At 39.7% G+C, this 21,716-nt stretch overlaps 2 protein-coding genes across 2 annotated transcripts in view; both read left to right on the top strand.

Moving 5' to 3' along the window:
- Positions 1–20,781, top strand: part of WNT7A (Wnt family member 7A) — a 40,627-nt gene extending 19,846 nt beyond the window's left edge. The window contains exon 4 of the mRNA XM_005435112.3: positions 16,398–20,781. Within this exon, the coding sequence (XP_005435169.1) occupies positions 16,398–16,877 (480 nt within the window). The 3' untranslated portion in view covers positions 16,878–20,781. The remainder of the gene's footprint in view (positions 1–16,397) is intronic.
- LOC129736044 (relA-associated inhibitor-like) overlaps positions 1–21,716 on the top strand; it is a 410,983-nt gene that overhangs the window by 62,607 nt on the left and 326,660 nt on the right. The gene's annotated exons all lie outside the window — the stretch shown is intronic.

The raw sequence follows: 21,716 nt of genomic DNA, 5'->3' as shown, positions 1-21,716 counted from the left end.
CACAGAAATATTCCTGATTTTTGTATTCAGAAGCTTCTAGTTCTTAATGTCCTTAAATACAAAGATGATGAATGATTTTCCTCTTTACTGGTAGATACTAACTGCTTGGGAAACAATCACAGCTGTAGTACATTCCTGATTTAGAGTGGCTTGAAGTTAAAAAACATTTTTCAGGAGTAACTTTCCGCTTCTAGTTACACATTCCTGTGAGGGATCCTGAAGAGAGAAGCATACCCAGGACTAATTGTGATGCCCACTCTTTCAAGAGCTTGTTCATTTACACCCAGCTCCCCTTACTACTCCCTCACTTGGACCTCCATTGCCAACAGGGTTGTTGAGCATGTAAGAGCAACAAGCACGAACGATGCTCAGCCCTGTGTTGCACCTGCACCACACAACTGCCTGAGCCCTTTCCAAGGTTTCTTGCTGATAAGAGACCAGGAAAAGACCTTGTATGTGTTCATTCCCATGGGAAGATGGGGAGCTTGGTCTGTTGGCAGATAGATGCCCTTGTCAGTAGCGGCAGTAGCAATTCTGACAGACTTTAACTGTAGGTGTTGAGACCCCTGATGGATGAGGTTGGTAGACATGTTAGCATGCAGCCTGGCAGTGGAGAACAGGGCAGAGCAGGGGCATTACTGTACATTAACTGTACAGTACAAGAGAACAGGGCATACAGACATTAACTGTAATGGAGATAACCATGCCTAAAACACTGCGCAAGCAACCTTCAGTTACACAGCACTTCCATACAAAGCAATAGTAGTCTTAAATCAAAAATGTGGCTCTACTGCTAAAATGTCACGTAACTTCTAGAAAATCTGGTGTTAGGTGCACCAAATATGCCTACGTAGAACGCCCTGTTAGCTGGCTTGCTTCATTAAGCCGTACAATATTTTGCCTGGCTTAAACCGGGCAGCCAGAGAAGGTTTATGCATGTGGCTTGTGCCTTACTGTGACCAGATGGAATATGTAAAAAGCACTTCTGACAGATCAAGTGATGTGGCTATGAGGTACAGGCGAAGGGGAGTGTCCGCCCACAGGCCTGGGACCAGTTATAGCACATTATCTGAGGTAAACCCAGTCCCATTCTGCCCTCCAGTTCCCGTGCTTTGCAGCCCTCGTGCTCGGAGCACCTCCCCTCTCTCCCAGCACTCCAGCCTCAAGGCCTGGCACCACAGCTACAGTTCAGCGCAATTAGAAAAGAAGCATTAGGTGCAACAAAGTCTTCCCTTGCAACTTCATCACCACACGTTTGCTGGGGGGGGAGGGGAAGCAGGATTTCCAGAAAGGCCAAGCACTAAATTTGGAGGAACTCCAATTCACTGAATGGGAAAACTCCCATTGAGGTTGGTGAGACCACAGGACCAAGCTGAGTGCTTCCAAAAATCCCATTCCTCCTGCTGGGTGTTTGCAGAGCGCAGCAAGACTCTGCTGGGCAATTTCCTGGGTGTGAAAAAAACGCCCCAAACCATCCTGTGCACTCTTACAGTATTTTGTTTATATTTGAAAGGATCAATGTACAATTTTATGGCTTTCCTACTTTCTTTAGATTTCTTTTAGTCTTTAAAAAAGTCCGAACTTGACAGACAAGCTCTGCATCTCCTCAACAACCCAGGTTAAAGATAAAGGGAACATTAATGTTAGTCTAAGTTATGAGAGGGAATTGAACTGCACAAGAACTGTAATCCGCAAGAATGAATTTTCATTCCACTTGTCCTCCACTTTCAGCTAATCAGAAATTGTGATACATGGTCCTACTTGTATTTTGGCTTTCAACTCCCTCCTATATCTTATGTGGTTGAAAACTGAATTCCTGATTTACACTGAAGATTAGGGAATGATAAATGCTATCACTTACCTGCAGTCGCAATTTTAGAGAATTCTGGCATTATGAGCAAAACATGCATTTCATGTATATGATTACCAGAGCTGACAATCTGTCATGCTGCTGACAAAGATAGCTGAGACTGAGGGCCAGGGTCTGTTAATAAATAACAAAGATCTCAAATTCCAAACTTAATGTCATGCACCTTTTATAACTGAAATAATCAGATGCTTGCTATAACGATTAATTTGCTCAGCAAAGCCACTGGTTGGGTCACACATTTTTGGACGTTTTCTAATTTAATTTGGTCTTTCTCTTTGGACAGTTAGGGACACTTCTTCCCACAGGGCATACCCTTGTCATTCAGTACTCAGAGGTGAACATCTCTAGACAAAACCAGTTGCTATATGGATTATTCCGTTCTCCCAGTGTTTTCAGCAGATTTGGCATGGAACCCTTGGTAGAGTCTTCGGTGTCTCTCATGTCGCAGAACAAAACCCCTCATTTCTAAACAGCCATTACTGACTGGAAACAAATGAAGCTACACAAAGCATAATCACTTCAAATCAAATATGTGCTGTGTCTGGGTATTGTAAAACTTATGCCGATCATGTAGTAGAAGTTGTAGGAAAGAAAACTTAGCACCTATTAGCCTTAACTCTGGCTTCTGAGCATGGCTGTTTTGCCTTGTATTATTTCTATTAATCTGCTCTTTATGATGATTTATTGAGAAATTAAATCAGAATCCAAAATTTGTGAGCTTCATACCTAAATGTAGGTCTATGTTGTTGCAAAATTTTCAGAAAGAGCTGATGAGCACAGTTCTGCTTCTCCTGTATTCCCCAGATGACATCCGTCACACTTCAAATTTAGGTTTCCAAATGTAAGACTCATTTCCTTGCATAAAACTAGACACTTCTGTCTCCATATTCTAGCAATTTCATCAAAATCCAACAGAAGACAGGTATTGGCCAAGTTAGCAGGAAACTAATGCTTAGGCCAGGCTATTCACTGAGAACATTTTCAATACACAAGTAGGCAGCATTTATACTACACAAAGTTTACGCTGAATTATGTTGGAGATCTTGCACCGAGCAGTGCACCGAGCACTCATTCATGACATCTCTGATGAGGTATATACATTCATCATGTAACTTTAGGCTTGTGCGGTTGAATCTCTGCTACCATGCTGTATCAATGGGCACAGAAACTGGAATCTTCTGCAGTTACAACCCAGACCTGTATTGTCTGAGCTGAAAGTATCTCCAGGAACATTTCCAAGATCCTTGCAAGGATGAGTCAGTAACATGAAATCAGTCACCTGGGCTAAGTAGGAACAATACGTAACAGAGGTTTTGGTAAAGGTGAAAGTTACACTAAAGTTTGGTTTAAATGCTTAATTAGACACTTGTTGGCAGAAAACTCTGGAGTCACGAAGCCCTGAACAGTTACCAAAAGCAATAATTGCTAAAATTTGCTGTACAAATAGAACAAACTTTTGCTTTAAAGGAAAGAATTTCCAGGTATTTTGCAGTAAACAATTAAAAAATCGATGAAATTAAGAACAACCTTATAGTACAAGTACACAAACAAGGCCTGTTTTGGTACTGGAAGAATGTAGAACGGATCTATTAAAGGATAAGGGTTTCAGGTAATTGCACAGAGGATGCTTGGCTCTGCATGCCCAATTAGTGTCAAAAGGGACTAGTGTTAATTTGCATTAGAGCTGGTTATTGAAATGACCCCTCAGCTTGCTGGTACCTAAAAGTGAGCTGCACCTGATGATCCACATTTGGTCCTCTGGGACAAACAGAAGGAAAGCGTCAATATTCACAGACTCCAAATCAGATCTAAGGCAACATGTATTGCTAGTGCTCTAGTAATAGGGTCTCTTGGTAGTATCAGCTGGTGGCCTACCCTAAGGAAACTAGCCCTGCCTTAAGCATACTAGAACTTATACTAAATATAAGGCCACTCTTCTCTTACAGGGCTATTCCCACAAGAGGTTTCAATTGAGTCATAGCACATACTGTTATCTTTTATATACAGGGTATATAAATCCTGCAGTCATAAAACAATTAACTATTGAGATGGCACAATAACATGTAAATAAAGAAGTTAAATAAGGAGTCAAGAAAATGTGTCCAAAAGGCTTGGATTAAGACCTTGGTTAAAAAAGAAAAGCTCCAGGAAACATAAACAATGAAATGGTGGAGATGCTTTTCTGCAAAAGCATGTCTTACAGGTGATGGCAAACTCTCTGTGAACTGCCTGGGATCTAACAACGCTAGCGTTCACACTACCATCTGGAGTATGTATCCTCCCTGTGGTCTTTATTTCACAGAAGTTTCTTCAAAACTTTCTCATATTTGGTGGAAATTACTAAAAAGGTGCAGCCATTACCAGTGGGACATGAGAAGATAGGAAGGCAGAAGGGAGCCAGACATCAAGTGAGTACTTCTGCTTTGTTTTCTGAGGAAATCAACCTGAGAAGTCTGCCTTGCTATAGCTGGAGAAAATTTAGACTAAAAGGTATAATCAAAGTCTTAAAATATTTTCCAGAAAATTATGGATTTAAATAATCATGCTAAGGAATACTTTAGCATTAAGATTTTTTGGTAATTCTATTCAACAAAGCTATACTTGTATATTAAGGTTTCCCTTCAAGAGAGATTTAGAAAAATAATATCTGATTAATACATTAAACGTGCTACAGATGTGCATGGCTTCTTTTATTGACGGGTTTATATACTGGTGAAACTGATGCTTAGAAGGTGTTGTTACAGGCATCCTATGACCTTCTGAACTAAAGACCTAGAGCAACTGGTTAATCCTTTGTTCAAAATATCAGTCTTGATATCAAGACTCATTTATACATGGCTTATAAAGAGGAACTATTCATGGTATTGCTGGATGCTGCTACTCAACTAATCCATAAGTAGTAAACAGGTAGATCTATCAAGAAGAATTGACAGCTATTTCTGGTCTGGAGGGTGAGCTGACCGAGGGGAATTACCTGCATCAATACGGTAAACCTTAAAAGCAAATTTCTCTTAATATGTGATTGCTCACCTGTAAGACCAAAGCTTCAACTATTGCTTAAAATACCTGTTAGAATGAAAAGGAGAAAATCTAATAAGCCAGGTAAGAAAGACAGAAAGCCAAAGAGGTTTGCTTAGATTGCACTAGGCATTATGCATAAATTTAGGAAATTCCACTTTCTTCAGTATAGGAGGAAATTTTCATTGACAACAGGCCAGAAGATCCTTGTTAAAATTCTTGGCTTGGATACGGGCATGCTGATCTTGGCAGCCGCGAGGCTACAGAGATAGGCTCTGCTGGTAGGATCTTATCTCTGATAAGTGGAAGCTATTTGAAAATATGGAAGTGTGGACCTATTGTCCCAGCTGCAACTGGAGGGGGAAAACACTTATGTATAAAACTTAATTTGAAAGACTTCCTTGTGGAAGAAAGGAATTGTTCTCACAAGAATATTACAATTAACACCAAGATCATGTTACTTTATAATAATGCAAATATTTTGAATTGTAAACACAATGTGTGTGGAAATATGTTCATAAAAACACAGTGTGCTATTGTGATCAGATTTTTGCCTTATGATAACTAGAATAATTTCATGCTGATTAGATGGAGTAGTAATGAGAAATTTCTTTTAAAATGACAAGAATAGCTATCACTTTCCCAAGCAGCTGGTGCTTGATGTGCCAGCAGGGTGATATCCCACCCAGGGTACAACCATCCTTGGCAGTGGGCTTGAAGCCTCTGCCACAGTCTAGGTCATGTTATCCCTGCAGAATAGTGTGACTGAAGGGAATGGAACTGAGTTTGAGACAGCTCAGGTGCACCTTCCTGCTGAATAGACAGTAGGTGGGCAGAGTGGGCAATGGGTATGGCTCCAGCATCATTTACCAAGTTGTGAACAGTATGTTAGGCATTAGGATTGAATCATAAAGATGTCACTTTGTGAATCAAACTTGAAGATACCTCTTGCTTCTGTCTAGACCAAAGGAGTTGATGAAGAAGTTAAGCTAGGAAATATTGCATTTTTATAAAGGCGGTACTGAAAGCTAACATAGAATCACCTTGAAATCACCTGAAAAGCTTGATAGAAAGGAAAACCATCCCTTGTTTCCTAAAAACTGCTGACTTGGAGAACTAAAATTTATGTAAGTATTTCAGCATGAGAAATATGCCTTGCATTGTGTTATTTGCTGAGCACCTAAGGGTTAACTCTCATACTTTGGTATGCAACTAAATGAACCTATAATTAACTGTGTGTGGCTATTGGTTAAAAATGTTTGGAAGCAATATGAAGTGATTATTTTGCAACTAATACTCCTGCCAGTACCTGGCTTTATTAGTTTAGCACAAGAGGTGTTTTCTGATTAGTTGTCTGGAACAAGTAAGACTGTTCTTTTGGTTTCTATCACTCTTTGGAAACTTTTCTCTTGACAGCTTAAGCATTTGTCAAAATGCTCTACCTGGTTGCTCCCATTTCTTTACTATACAATGCCAGCACCACTTCATTTGGGTGCTTCACTACCAGTGGGGAGAGTTACATGGAAGATGAAGTTTAGTGGGAATGAGTCAGCCCTTACCGTTCCTCTCTCTGTGTACATTAGCTGTGATGAGGATGAATTCCAGCTGCGTAATTTCCTGTTTTCCCTACATTTTTTTATATGAAGAATGACTCAGGCTCCAGGACATTGCTCAAAGTGATGGGCAGCAATGACTCCCCTGCCTGAATAACCCCCCAAGACTTTAACTCATTTTGTTCCTAAACTGAAGAGTGTAAATAAGTTTAGTTCATCTTATCTGGGAGTACTTCCAATTTCTTCAGAAATAGCGTGCTAAAATATAAACTATAAGCACAATTACTTTCTTTCTTTTTTTAAAAAATCCACTCTGTCCTGCATTTTAATGACAGCTTGATGCATTGACATTTAGAAGCCCAGAGTATGGATGAAGATCACTGTCCCAAGACCAAAACTAAAAACAGACACAGTGGACGTAGGATGCTAGAAGAATTATATTGACTTCAAAGAGGTCAGGGTCGGCAGACATCACTCAGTTAAGATTTAATTGACTTCATTATTCTGATCTATACATTGACTGCAGGACTGAGCTGCTAGACTGAAGTAGGGATTAGAGAAAATGGCATTTTTAACAATGGACATTTGTCATCTTTTTAATACATGGCAAAATACCTCACAGATCACTATTTTAGAGAGGCCAGTTTTAGAAGTATCAGTATTTTGGAGTTATTTTTAATTTGTGACCAGATTGTAAGGAAGGTAGATACAACCTAAGAAGAAATGTTATGTTGGTAACACGTCCAAATCCAGGCAAATTGCTGCCTCATTTTCTTTGTAAACTGTCTTAGCGCCAGTGAACACCATGTTGTTTCTTCATTTTCAAAACTCCTTGATCATCATCTTTTATTCACTTCTGGCATGAGCATGATATCCAGTATCTTTTTGGAGAGGAAGATGCCTACTGTAGGAAGGTTATGTAGTGATAGGAAGGTGAACTACATAATATAACCAAAACCTCTATCTGTAATTCTGTAACTCCATCCTCCTTTCCAGTCTATTTTAGCTTCATTGTATCAGGTAGGCCAGACAAAAAGACTATTCAGTATCTCACAAGCTAAAATCCATCATAGCCACAGTGTTGGTTTTGCTTGGACAGCAGCAAATAACGATCCTGGATAAACTTTCCCTTAATCTCACAATCCCATTTCATAAGGGGCTAGAAAATCACACTTTCACTCAAACAAATGTGGAATATAAAATAACGTGTTGAATGCCTTTAAGAAAATTCACCTATATACCGATAATAGTGGGTGAATGCACATTAAAAGAAACCATATTTTTTTCAGGAGTGTTTTTTCCAAGTTCCTTTTTATGACTAATCTTTAAACTTCCTGTGTGATGACACTTACTTGGCACTGCATTCATCCAGTCTAATCTAGGTGATAATGGGTCTCCCAAGAGTTATTTTTTAAAAAGAAGTATTTTATCAAACACATTGACAGTTAGGTTTTCAAATAATTTCCATTTTTTCTGTTAAAATATTTGCCTTGCTTTTGAATAGAAAGGTCACAGAATCATAGACTCATTTAGGTTGGAAAAGACCTTTGAGATCATCAAGTCCGACTGATGACCCAGCACTGCCGAGCCCACCACTGAACCATGTTCCTGAGCACCACATGGACAAGTTTTTTAAATGCATCCAGGGATGGTGATTCCACCACCTCCCCAGGCAGGCTGTTCCAATGCTTGACCACCCTTTCAGGGAAGACATTTTTCCTAATATCCAATCTAATTTTCCTAATACCCAATCTAAACCTCCCCTGATGCAGCTGGAGGCCGTTTCCTCTTGTCCTGTCACTTGTTGTCTGGGAGAAGAGCCCAACATCCCCTGCCTACAGCCTCCTTTCAGGTAGTTGTAGAGAGCGATAAGGTCCCCCCTGAGCCTCCTCCTCCCCATACTAAACAATCCCAGTTCCTTTAGAACCCACGAAACCAAAATGCAAGTCAGTCCAGTCTTGCAGACAGAGGTACCCAGAAGCCATCACAGCAGCAACCCCTCAATAGACTCTCAAGCCAATTTTCAGCTACTGAGCTTTTGTCATTAGCAACTGAGAAAACAGAAAGTGTCACACCTGGACCCCCCCATCTCACAGTCTGTTTGCCCACAGACGGTAGGAACATGCTACTTTCAGTATATTTCTTGATATAAAACTTGCCTAAGCATTATTCGTAATTCGTAATTCGTAATTCGTAGTTGAGAAAAACTTTTCTAGCAGGACTTGCTGCCAACAGGAGGAAGGGTGGGAAAGAAGGTTTTGCATTTGATATTACACAGAAAACTCTGTCATCCACCACATCCCTTAAGAGTATGCAAAACTCAACCTGAAGCTCATGGTTCCAGTAGGTGAATTAATGGTTTCGATTTACATTTTGATGACCAGAGAGAGAGAGAGAGAAAAAGGGTGCAGGTTCTTTCTTTCTGGGGAAAACTGGAATGTGTTCATGAGAGACGTAAAAAGGCAAGGAATCCCACAGACTAGCTCGCAGCTGTTATCAGATATGATGGAAAAGGGAGAGGGTGAGGGAGAAGAGAATACCTGGCATCAGACCTGCTCCGAGGGGGGACTGCCTGATGTGGCAATGTGGATTTCTGCTTATATCATTCCTCTCGAATCCGTATCAGATTTTGCTGAGCTATTAACATCAGGTGTTGCCACATCATGCCCACTATCTCTGCAAGCAGTATCTTGATGAAGATAAATAAAAACTTAAGAACCTTATTTGACTTTCACAGGCCATGATTAGTTTTGCAGATCTGTCAGAGAAAAAATATTGGGGAATGAGCAAGCTAGATACAGACTCTGAGCTACATACGTGGAATACACGTTCATAGTTACTTTTGCAAAACTGAGAGGGTTTTGGAAGAAGTTTATCCTAGGAGCAGCTACAGCGGGAGATAAGGTGTTCTCCTAGAAGGACTCCTCAGTGACAGAAAACTGAAGTATTATGACACCTTATTTTATTTCATGTATGACTTCCTACAGTTTGAAAAAAGGCAAGGGCCATGCCTTGTGGTTTAATTTAAGAAGAGCATTATTAGGTTGTGTGAGAATCTGTCCCATTAAATCTCTGTTTCTAAAAAAAATTATGTCCGTTTATTCTAAGTCCAACTATTTTTTAAAAATAACAATTTTAAATTTTAAAAAACCCCAATTATGAAATCCCATCACATTTATTTTCTACTGCTCTTTCATTTTTGGTCCCAGAAGTGGTGATAAATTTATTTAGTACGTGGCAAGTCATGAAGGTTATCAGAAGTTTAAGAAAAATATGCAGGAGAAAAATATTTGTGGCTGCATGCCTCTCAGCTTTTACTGGCCTTGCTCTCTGACTTCTGTGTTCACTTGCTATTCTGCACAGTACTAGTCATTTAATGAAGGGTACTAGGTCTTCTGTCCTCTAATTTAAGCGATACAACTTACCCAGGGAAAGAGAACACAGCACGAGTACTGTGACCATCCAGAAAGACTAATAGTTTTTTCTTTACTTGTTTGGTATATTGTGGAAATAGAAGCTGCATTTAGAAAATAATTGCTGCATATAGTCAACTTTTTTATATAGCCAAATGAAAGGGCAACTAACATCCCAGGGCAGAAAGCACAAAAGTAATTATGAAACTATAAAATTCACATAAGATACGTAAGGAACCTCCTGCTTTGTTGTGACAGCAAAAAGTCAGAAACAGTACGCAAAAGGTTAAACTTATGAAAATGCAAAATTTCTGAAGTCTTCATTTTTAAGCTTATCATGAGTTAGAATCTGCAAAAAAATGTTTCTGCTCTTTAAAATAGGATATCCATTATTGAAGGTGTATGGTGGCATTCAGAAATACCACCCATCTGTGATGCTTCTAGCATTATGTCATTTATCAGCAGTCTCTGGGCTGTCTTCATAATTAGTCCTCAGACCAGCATGTTGCCTGATTTTCTTTAGACACCTATTCCAAGGAAAATGCAATGGTGTTTTGATTGATGTAGGTCACATGCTGTGGTGATTTCCCAGTCACTTTTTAATTTGAAACAAAAAATTGCACGTAGTGAGAAAAATGGTTCAACCTGCTAGCGCAGTAGTATTTCTGGGATAGTCATGGCTCACAGTGTTCAGTGTATTGAATTTGATACTGACTTCAGATATTATTGTTTTGCACAGATTTACTAATCAAAAATGTGACAAAAAATATCTTTTGGCTGTGCTTAATAAGGGCTTCATAATATGTTCAACAGAAATAGAAAGGCTGTCTGGAATGAGTCACTCTTAATATGGGACACAATCAGTTCCAAACTCATCCACAGTTAGTTAGATTGCCATAGGGTATCAGTGCAAAATATGTTTCTACACAACACATTTTACAACAGCTCTATTAATATAGTGAACATCCACTGATGGGAAATAATCTTTTCTGTTTAAATATGCCTTTGCTAACTTTAAACTTACATTTGGGTACTTTTTTCTCATGCTGTTTCTCACATTTCTTGATGATTTCATAGGATTTGTCTTCAACAGCGATGTTTCTTCTTTTATGCTCTCTCATGCTTATTTTTGCTTCCCAGTCAAAAAGCACCAAGTATTATTTCTACTTTCAGAGCTCTAGTGTTAAGGCAGTCCTACAAGTTACTTAAACAGTAGCATCCAGATTGCTGTCACACTTGAATAAAACAAGTGGCAGAGTTATTTTCTAGTCATTTTATCTAGACATAGTCCTTTTACTGCTTGTCAAATCAATCTTACATACACATCCACTGCCCTTTTCAGTGCCTAGTCTCACTCTAGACCTCATTGCCAGTTGCTGTAGATATGATTTGGTTCTCAAGTAAGTTTGTTGAAAGAGTAATATGATGTAGCTTTATTGTGTTAGCTTAAAACAATATTTGTGCTCAATGAATCCTTCTTCAAAAGCAAAAAACATACCTCTACATCATTCCTGAAATTTGACGAGCTTTGTCTTATAGCTATAGTTGCCTCTGAAAGTAATATAAATCGTAGCTCCCCATCTGCCATAAACTGAAAGGGGCAGGTTTGCATCTGTCCATTGGCCTCCCCAGCCCACAGAAATGTTGTGACCACTCTCCAAGCCCTGCCGTGTTCTTCTCTGGAGTGAAAAAGGCACAGTTTTTTTTGCCAACAGTTGTGTTTTCTTTGACCTACAGTGAAGGTATGTGTGCAGGCACTGGTAGGAGACAGGTATTTCCTGACCTAGATGATCTGATGTCAGACAAAATTAGGGAAGATTATGGCCTTGGTGGGGTAGAAATCAGTGTCTGTTGTCTCACTAATTACATCCGCTTCACATGTAGACTGGAGTCTGAGTTATTTCTGATGAAGCATAAAGGGTCCCTGGCCTTAGGCACGATGGTGCTGACTGTGAGGCAGGACTCAGTTTCCATGGGAATCCTGTTGGTGAAGGAGAATGCACTGGATGTGCGACGGTCACTGTATTTCATGCTGTAAGTCCTTCAGGACAGCTTTGACATCAAGTGCTTTAGAGTTCTGGTGGCCAAACCCAGGGCTGTGTGGTACCTCAGCCTTTCCGAGCGGCTGCAGGGCAGCAGTGACAGCACCCGTAAGCATATGCCACTCCAGCACCAAGTCACACCAGCCAGCACTTTCTGCTGGTTTCAGTGAAAAGCAGGACCATTGGCTCAGCCAGCCCCCAGCCACCCTGCCCACTGCAGGACCATGGTGCTGGTACCAGCCCATGCAGCTCCCGGGCTGCAGGGTTCTCCAGAGCTACAGCTTGCCACCCTCACATGACGCACCCTATGCATTCTCTGCAAAACTGGAGGTGAAGAAAAAACATGTTAAGTTCCTAATGGCAGTGCCCAAAGCTACTATATCTGGAGATAACATCAATAGAGAGCGCCAGCGCAAGTTCTCTTCACACAAACTATTTCCCAGAGGCTAATGGCAAGGGGGAGAGAGTAAAACAAGTACTGACAGTTTACTGTAGGAGCTCAAAGAAAAAGTGGACAAAGCTAAAAGAACTCCAGCTCTTTGTTCGCATTTAATCCAGTTCAGAGCATTCACTGGTGCATACAGATTTACTTTCCATGGCTGACGGAGTTGGGTATGGTCATTTGGTGAGAAACAGAGGATCTAGGATTTACATTTTGTGCCCTTCAGACTCTTATGTTTTAGGAAAAGTCAGCCTATAATATATATAAAGTTTTAATCTAATGTAAAAAGTGTGACCTGCTGGCTAATACCTTCAAAGAAACAAACTCTGATCTTGAAAAGTGAAGAACACTTTCTGTTTTTAACACAGACCAAGTTTTTAAGGGGTAGAGAGCTTCTTTTGGCTAATGGAAACAAAGGGAAAGACCAAGGCCTCTTGTCCCTACCCAAAGAATCCCCTATTTTATTTTCTTCCTTCTCTTTTCAACTCCAATCTTGAATTTATAAAGGCACTGATTTATCAGAGGCTACTAGAATAATGTAATGGTATTAAAATACCACTGTCCACATATTTTAATGCAAAACAAATAGGCCAAGCACCTGATATCACAGTACAATAAAACTATCAAATCACCATTGCAGGCTTTTACTTTTGCTGAGGATAGATGGTTCACGTTACATGTAGCCTATTTTCTAAAGGCTGTAGTGTCAATTCACCTCTGGCTGAATTTGCAAAACACCGGATTGAAAGGCAGCACCAGTGAGGAGGATATACACATAAGAACAGAACCAACAAAAGGGTTTGTGAGCCAAAGGTAGAGAGGGTTAGAAAAGGCAGGACTGGAAGGGAAAGTGAAATTGCAGAGTACAGGGAACCTAAATTAGGCAGATGTGTTGGAGCCATTTTGGCACAGCGTATTGGAAACTCACCCCCACCAAGTGCATAGAGAAAAGGGAAGGCTAGCCAGCAAATCTTAGGAACTTTTATATATATATATATATATATATATATATATGCAAACAAAAAACACCCAATCCCCCCAAAAAAGAGAGAGAGAACAATAGATGTGGCATAGCATTAAAAGACAAAACACTTTCTCATCCTTCTGCCTCCTCCCATACACCTCCAAGCATTTTTGGTCATCTAAGAAGGACCCCTAGCACCTGGGCTCAACTAGTATTGCTCAATCTTCTCGTATTCAGACAAAACCAGACTTTTTTTTTATCCTAACCGCTCGTGCCCAACCTTAGCTGAGACCAGAAAAGCAGAAGCTTGTTCTGGTTGGCATTGTGTCACCCGGAGCAGGAGACCAACACGTGACACAAGGCTGCCTGGTTGCTGAACTGCTCCAGATGCTTGCTCAGCTCTTTCCAATGGAACTACTCATTCTCTCAGAGATTGCTGGCTGTAAATGGGATATTAATGAAATAAACCAAAAAGCAATTTAGGCTATTTAACTACACTTCAGGAAAAAAGCCCTACCTGGATAGATGACACATGATCTATTTTGTATTAATGTTTCAAGTCAATTTGGCTGATCCTGATGGCAGGTGAGTTAGAAATATTTTGTTGCAAGTTTGAACATTGTACCAGGATACAAGGCCAGCCACATGAACAAGAGTAGTGATCGAATTAGGGCTGAGAAATGTATCCCTGGCTAGTTTCAAATTAAAAAAAGAGAGCTTTTAAAAAGGTACAAATGAGGCTGAAAGAATTTATGTTATTTTTCCGGTTTCTGTGCTAGAACTCCTTTTCTGTCTCCTCATCTATCTTCTATGTGTACTACCTTATGAATGAGTGAGCAATAAAAGAAGTATGCAGTGGCTGAGAGAGAAACTCAAGATAACAAGATAATGCAAAATGTAAGCCAAAGCCTGAGCAGAACTGCAAGTTAAGATGTAGATCTGAATTTAAAAGGTTCTCACATCTGAGTTTTAGGGCAGTCATTAGACAGTTTGCATGAACAGCTAATTTAAAAACAGTAGAAGAACACCTGACCTAATATATGCTAAGTTCACATCTGTCAAGATCTCGAACCTGCGCTTCCCAGGGGTTTCAATCCTGTCTTCAGACCACACGGGCTGACACTTCACTCATAGACTGAAATAAAAATACAGCTATTTTAATGCCTGTGAAATTCCAGTCTTCATTGAAAAGAGGCAGAGGAACAACGAGTAAAGAAGCAGCTGCAAGCTACCCTAAGATTAGGCAACAGCAATTACTGTGCCTAGGTGACACGGGAACAGCCTCAAGACCAACAGGTATGAGAATAATGAGCTAATACGTGCAGCCTTTAAATTACTTGTTTTAAGGCTGCCAAGGACAGGATGGAGCTATGCTCACCAGTGTTAGTGCACTACTTAGGATCTGCTGGCTGCACAACTTAAGATGTGCTCTTTTTTCTTGCCAGCCCCAGTTTATGCTGGGATCTTAGACTGGAAGTCCCAGCATGACATGCCTAGCCTTCGAGCTGGATGTGGGTCGTGCAATGTAGGCTGCCACCTTCAGCAGCAGCCAGCGACCGTATCTGCGTGGTCAGCTTTCCACATGTCCACATCTGAAGATGGGGATCATAACAAAGGGTTAATTCGATTTTCCGTATCACTGACCTCCCTCCAGCCTTCTAGGCTGCCCAGATTCGGAGCTGCATGGATCATCTGGGGTTTCTCAGGGGAAAAAACTTTGTGGCCGCTCCTTGAACCCAGATAATCTCTCTGACTGGGCTTTCCACTGCTAGTATGTCAGGTTAGGCAGAATTTAATCATCAAAATTATTATGGTCTCTTTCAAGCAAAGGCCAGTGGGGAATTAATTGCTGGAATTAGCTATATTTTCTAGCATGAACTCAATGTAGCTGCTAAGTGAAGTCAGTTATAGGTCTCAGGACAGACAGTAGGGACTAAGCTGGTCTCCAGTTTTATTTGGCAAAGACTGGGTTGGTAAACAAGCTGCAGGAGGGAAAAGATATAAGGATAGAGTTTCAAGGAATATGAAGGTAGATAAGAAGATGAAGCTTATCTTCAAATGGAAAGTAGTAACAACTCAGGCATAAGCACGAGAGATACCTACAAAGAAGAGGACATGAGACAGGATGGAGCAAACCATGATGTTGAGGTGTTTGAGACACTTGCACAGTATTAAGAAGGTAGAAAGTTTTTAAGAACAATTGATAACAAAACATGAAACCAGTTCCTCATTTTCACTCTAACCCTTTATGCTCTAAGACACACCTAGTGTTCTTGCAAGGTAGCTGGGGCATTTTGCATGCTCCATTATTCATGTGAAAGGAGGAAAAATATTTCCAACCCTCTAGAAAGTGCAAAGAACTTGACTATGGTATATTAAAATAATACTTAAATTTCCAGACTGGAGTATTAACTTGCAACATTTAGAACAGATGTTGAATAAATGATCATCTGCTCTACACTGATGATTAACATGAGACCAAGAGGAGGATAAGCATTGACAGAGTTTATCTGCTTGTTCATATCTTGCACCAGCTTATGTCATTTTCAGGTGCAAGAACTGAAATGCAGTTTGGTTTTGAACCTCTGTTTACAAAAATCAAGTTCTTGTACCTATTGTTAAACTTTCAAAGCACTCTGCATGTGGTATTTCATGTAAAGGTGTGATTTTATGCCAGTTTCTAATTTCACTGCCATATGCCAAAAATTGTGACAGACAAATCTGAAGCACTGTACAATCCCATTGCAAATGAAAGTGAAGAAAAGCTGTGGTTAAGGAGGGTCCCATTTTACCTTTGGTCCATGGGCTGTGAAATTGGACAAAGTTATCTTCCCTGCTTCCAAGTGCAAATGGGGAATCAGCTTTGGAGGCAGAACTCAGCTGAGACTACTGAGCATTTGCTAACTGGGACAACGGTGTCACTGTACAGGCAAAACCCACAGCTTTGGTGGGAGCACGGCCTGTGCCTGGTGGCAACTCATGCTGGAGAGCAAGGCCACCCTTGGCTGTCATTCCATATGCATCAAATAACTGCAGTTATTTTGCAGAGACTCTGGCTTGTATTAATGCATCTTTCTTTGTTCTTCCAAATACAGATTTTGGAAGAAAACATGAAGTTAGAGTGCAAGTGCCATGGGGTCTCAGGATCCTGTACCACTAAAACATGCTGGACAACTCTGCCTAAATTCCGGGAGCTGGGCTACATCCTCAAGGACAAATACAACGAAGCTGTTCAAGTCGAACCGGTGAGGGCAAGTCGCAACAAGCGTCCAACCTTCCTCAAAATAAAGAAGCCACTTTCCTACCGCAAACCCATGGATACAGATTTAGTGTACATAGAAAAATCTCCCAATTATTGTGAAGAGGACCCTGTCACCGGCAGCGTGGGAACGCAGGGAAGGATGTGCAACAAGACAGCGCAGCAGTCCAATGGCTGCGATCTGATGTGCTGTGGTCGCGGTTACAATACACACCAGTACTCGAGAGTGTGGCAGTGCAACTGCAAATTTCATTGGTGCTGCTATGTTAAATGTAACACATGCAGTGAAAGAACAGAAGTATATACCTGTAAGTGAGTACGTGGCTGGGCAGGCTGACATGTCCCTGGCCATGAATACATTTGCACATGCACTCAACGTACCTACACAAGACTGTAGGAAAGACCTGCTCTCCCAGAAGAAATGCTGATGAATGGAGCCCTCTCTTTTTCTTCTCATGTCTCATTGCTTATGTGGATACACATTTCAGACTCTTATGAAAGTCAGCCAAGTAACAAAAACAAACAAACCCCACTCTGAGCCACCTGACACACAAAACAGAAAAATATAATCTCATTTAATCTGCCCCTCTAGAGCAAGAAGCATTGACTGCTTTGTGAAGAGACACCCACCAGGGAAAAATCTCTGAGCGTGGCAGCTAACTCTTGGTTTGGAAAAAAAGATGGTAAAAAAACTTCAGTGTATAAGGAGCAGGGAGGCGTAGGGGAGGAATCCTCAAAAAAGGGCTTTGCACAGGATGGGATGGACAGTGCCTCATTGTGAATTGCCCACATGAGTGTGTGGATGACACCGATTTAGGCTTCTACACTTGTGAAAAGCTTCTGCTGGTCTTGCCCATCCTTCCACTTTGTACCATTTGCTACAGCGAGTAGAACTGTTGAAGGTTTCTGTAGACACTGCTTTATCTGCCTTTTTCGTGTGTGTGTGTGTGCTGCAGATTTTAGCACAGGGATTTGGGACACTTGGGCATAATAATAGCAATATTTAACAATTTATTCAGATAAAACTAATATTAATTTATTTAATTAAAAAGAACTCTACCAACATTTTTGAACCTATTCTGCAATTAAAGTAGATAGCTGGCTTTCTTTGTGGAATAATTTTGTAGAAACAGCAAGGAAAAACTGGAGCTGTGTATATTATTCTTAACTAGGGTATTTCTATTAGTTGGACTTGCAGGATATCTTCTACAGTACATGTTTAAGTACAAAAGCTGGCATCTTTATATATATGTACATACACAAACACACACTGTTGTTTTTGGGTTGGTTTTTTGTTTGTTTGTTTGTTTTCTCCTGTTTGCTGCTAGTTGTCTGGAACAAAAGTCAAGTGGTAGGGGTTGCAAATCTTTGCCAGTTTTTGTTTGTGGGTTTTTGTTGTTTTTTTTTCTTTGGGTTTTTTTTTTTTTTTTTTCCAATTAAAGAAAGAAACATTAATAAAATCCTGTTTGGAATATGTCTAAGAATAAGAAAATCCAGACAAACTTCCATCTTTTGGAAAAAATCAACCATAGGATAAGAGAGTATATTTTGTAAGAGACTATTTTTATATAAATATTTTATTTATACTACGTCTGCTTGTTCAACCTGTACTTTTTCTCAAAACAGGCATACAATTTGTAATTTTTAGGCTATTTAACAGAGAAAGGGTAATTAGTTTGTGGACACAACAGCAGCAAGCTGGATATATTCAGCTGCAATTGGTGGATGTGTCAGAAAGCAGAATGAACTTTCTCTCCGGATGTGTGTACAAACTGGCTCTTTTCCTGCAGCTTAATTTGCAGAATATGCAAAACAAGAACAGGGTATGTAGCATCAATTCTGTCACATGGCTTGAATTCATGATTGGTATTAACTGGATGCTCATTTATCCCATTCAAGAAAAAAAAAATCCGAATTAGCTTCCCACATGCGTCAGTCATTAAACTGTGGCGTTATGACTAGCAAATGTGCTGTGTGTGCTGTCAGTTAAACCTCTATATTGTGTTACTGTCAAATTTGATTTTAATCAGTGGAAGACTGTAGACTATGACTGTAAAAACTAGCATGACACACATCGTCTGATTCTCATAGATAGGATACAAAGCTTACTTTTTGTCCAACTCTTTTTGGCATTTACACTATTCTTTGCCCCCCAAAGGCCAGAGCTCAAAAATCCAGAAAAACTAGGCAAATTTAAAGACTACTCCCTTGTTTTTCAGAGCCCAGATAAGCCATTTGGTGTTCCCTTTACAGTATTTCCTTTTTATCACTAAGTTCTTCAGATATTTGAATGGTAAACATTCCCCCGTTTTTGGAATAATTCTGCTTGACTCATTGGTGACTGGCAAAAAAAATAATCTAATTTTAATGTTGTTTTCCATTGGGTAAGAAACATGGCCCAGTACTATATTGCATGTTCTGTCTAGGACAGACCAGATCCTTCCCTACTTCCAGGCTACACTATGTTGTACCTTTCATGCAGCTAAGAAGGGCATCATTAAAGGCAACGGCCCCCTTGATAACAGCAAGTATTACAAGGAGCAGAAGATACAAGTGCATCTTGTGTCCCTTGATCTTTCTGAGTCAAAACTCCCACCCAAGCCTGCGAAAACAGAGAAAGTTTTTTGAGAAAGTAAACAGAAGTATCACAAAAGATGTTGCAAAGTTTCACTATAACAACCTAACCTTTTAGAACTTGTCTGGAGGAGTCACGGTGGGTTTCTTTAAACTCACTTCTTGTAAATAAATTATTTATTTAAGAACACAAGCCCATGCAGTACCTGATCCTAGCAATGTATAATTAGAGTTAAATGTACAGCTTCTTTGCAGACATGCCACTTAACACAAAACAGAATTTTTATACAATTCATACACCAGCATGGGATACCAAACTAAAATTATTAACATAATTTACTTTCAAACTTATGACTTGTCAATATAAAGCAATATAAAAGCAATTTTGGGGGAGTAATTGAGTCACTGATTTTAGTTCTAAATTCTACACATCAAGAATTGATAAGACATAAAATGCAAGTACATATGCTATGGATATTAGTTACAACACTGTTCAGCCCTAACATTTAATATCGGAATCTCCACCTCACCCCACCTCCAGTTTGTTCTTTTTTTTTTTTTGTACTTAGCAGTTACCATATCATAGTCAAAAGTGTGTTTTCTTCACTGATTATTTTACAAATTATTACTTTTGCAGCATGTTTCTACTATAGAAAAGTAATCTCTAAACCTCCTGCTTCCTGTATTTTTCAGTATGCAGTGATGTGCAATGTACAGCTAGCAGATTACTGACTGAAGGACAAATATCTTTAAACAGTTTTACTCACAATAATAAAGAACTGGATGCACAATGAAATGAATGTGGTACACATTTTCCCTATATTTTACCATATTGCTGATAATCCGTGCATTAATTAGAATGTCAATTTGTTTTATAACTGGAATAATAGTTTGGGAACTATCAATCAAAGCACAAGGAAAACCAAACGCTGCATTCAGCCTGAAAGTATGTGGAAATCTGGCTGTGTCATCTTAGATAGCAAAAATCTGGCCCATCAGAATCTGCCATGAGTCTGGAGTTAATTGGTCATTCGTTAAATGGGCTTGAATGGCATGAAGAATAAACAGGAGAAGGAGAAAGATTTACGATTTTGTAGATATTCCTCCCCCCGACAACAGTTTGTTCTTTGTCCTCAGGGATAGAAGAGCTCTGTTTTTACTTGGTGAAGAACCACACAATGGGAGTGAAATGCACACAAGTGCAGAACAATACAGCTCTCAAAAGAAAATACATCTTTTCATCTCCGCTAACCGAGGGAAGCGCTGGATTGCTGTCCACACTAATAACGTAGCTGAGAGTTTTAAAGAAAACATACATTCAAGAAGCAGGTAGGGTAAGAGGAGTAGGAAGCATAAGAGAACAAGCATAACTGCAAGTTGGGAAGCTATTATTTATGAAATCTCACTTCTTCAATTGAAAGCAGAACCCCAATTCGTGGAAATGAAGCAGTTCTGCCTTGGGATTCCTAAGCAATTTTAAGGATTTTACCTCTCGGCCTTTGTAAAAGGACAACTAACGTCAATAAAGTTAGCTTGAATACTCGGAGTACCTACATAAAACATGAATCAGTCAATGATTAAGTTTTCTTTGCCATGTATGCATAAACCTAATGGAGATATGTCTTTCAACAGCGATAATTAAACTGAAAAGATCCTTAAAATGAAATCTTAAGTGGCTCATTTGGTAAAGTCATTGTAAGGGTACATAGTGGCTTAGAAAAGGAAAATAATGGACACATATGATATTACACAAGGCTCTTGATGAACTATCCTGTGGATTACAAAACTGTTTTTAACTGACCACACTTAAAAATCAATTTGTTGAGTACAGAAACATTGCAGGCTGCTGTCAGTGTGCACATATCGAAATTGAGATACAGCATAAGTATTTCTGACATCTTTACATTTATCATTATAGTAGATATCAGGAAATACGCACCGAGTGTCCAAAATTAATGTATTAATGAGTACAGCCCCCTGCCCCCAGCTTGTAACCCCAAGAAGTCAACAGAACAAGTTCTCCAGCTCTGTTGTTGGTAGGACCCAACTGCATTCTCGGTGACTGACAGACCCAGACAGTGCTGGCCAGAGCTGGCCTGTTGCTGTCAACCAACAGTGGTACAGTCTGAGTCAGGCTTGAATGTTCCAAAACTGTCCAAAATTGAACGAAGTACAAGAATTTTATACACACAGCAGAACTTTCGATGATGAAGCTCGTCTAGATTCCAAAACATTTCCCCTTAATTTATCATTATCTTGGAGAGTTTACCATAGTAAGTGACCTAATTTGCTAACCCAATTCATGTCCTGGTCAAAATCACACCAGTAATTCCTCAATGGTGGGCATTTTAATCCTCAACAAAAATTAAAGGAATCCTTCCTCTGGAAACAAACAATTAATAACATATGATTAAGTCAAAATGATGAAGAGATGTATTTGGATCTGAAAGGCTCCAGGTATTTGAAGAAAGATACCACAAATTTGTGATTCTCTTGCCCTGATGTGTTGCTATAAAATCTTAAAGGCTTCTTTTGATGCTTTGGAGTTTTATGAATTTACTGATATTTCCATTTTGTTGTT

Source organism: Falco cherrug, chromosome 4 (assembly GCF_023634085.1).
Source record: "Falco cherrug isolate bFalChe1 chromosome 4, bFalChe1.pri, whole genome shotgun sequence".
Classification (NCBI taxonomy): domain Eukaryota; kingdom Metazoa; phylum Chordata; class Aves; order Falconiformes; family Falconidae; genus Falco; species Falco cherrug.
Note: the sequence above shows the minus strand (reverse complement) of the source record. Positions and strands in the feature narration are given on the sequence as shown.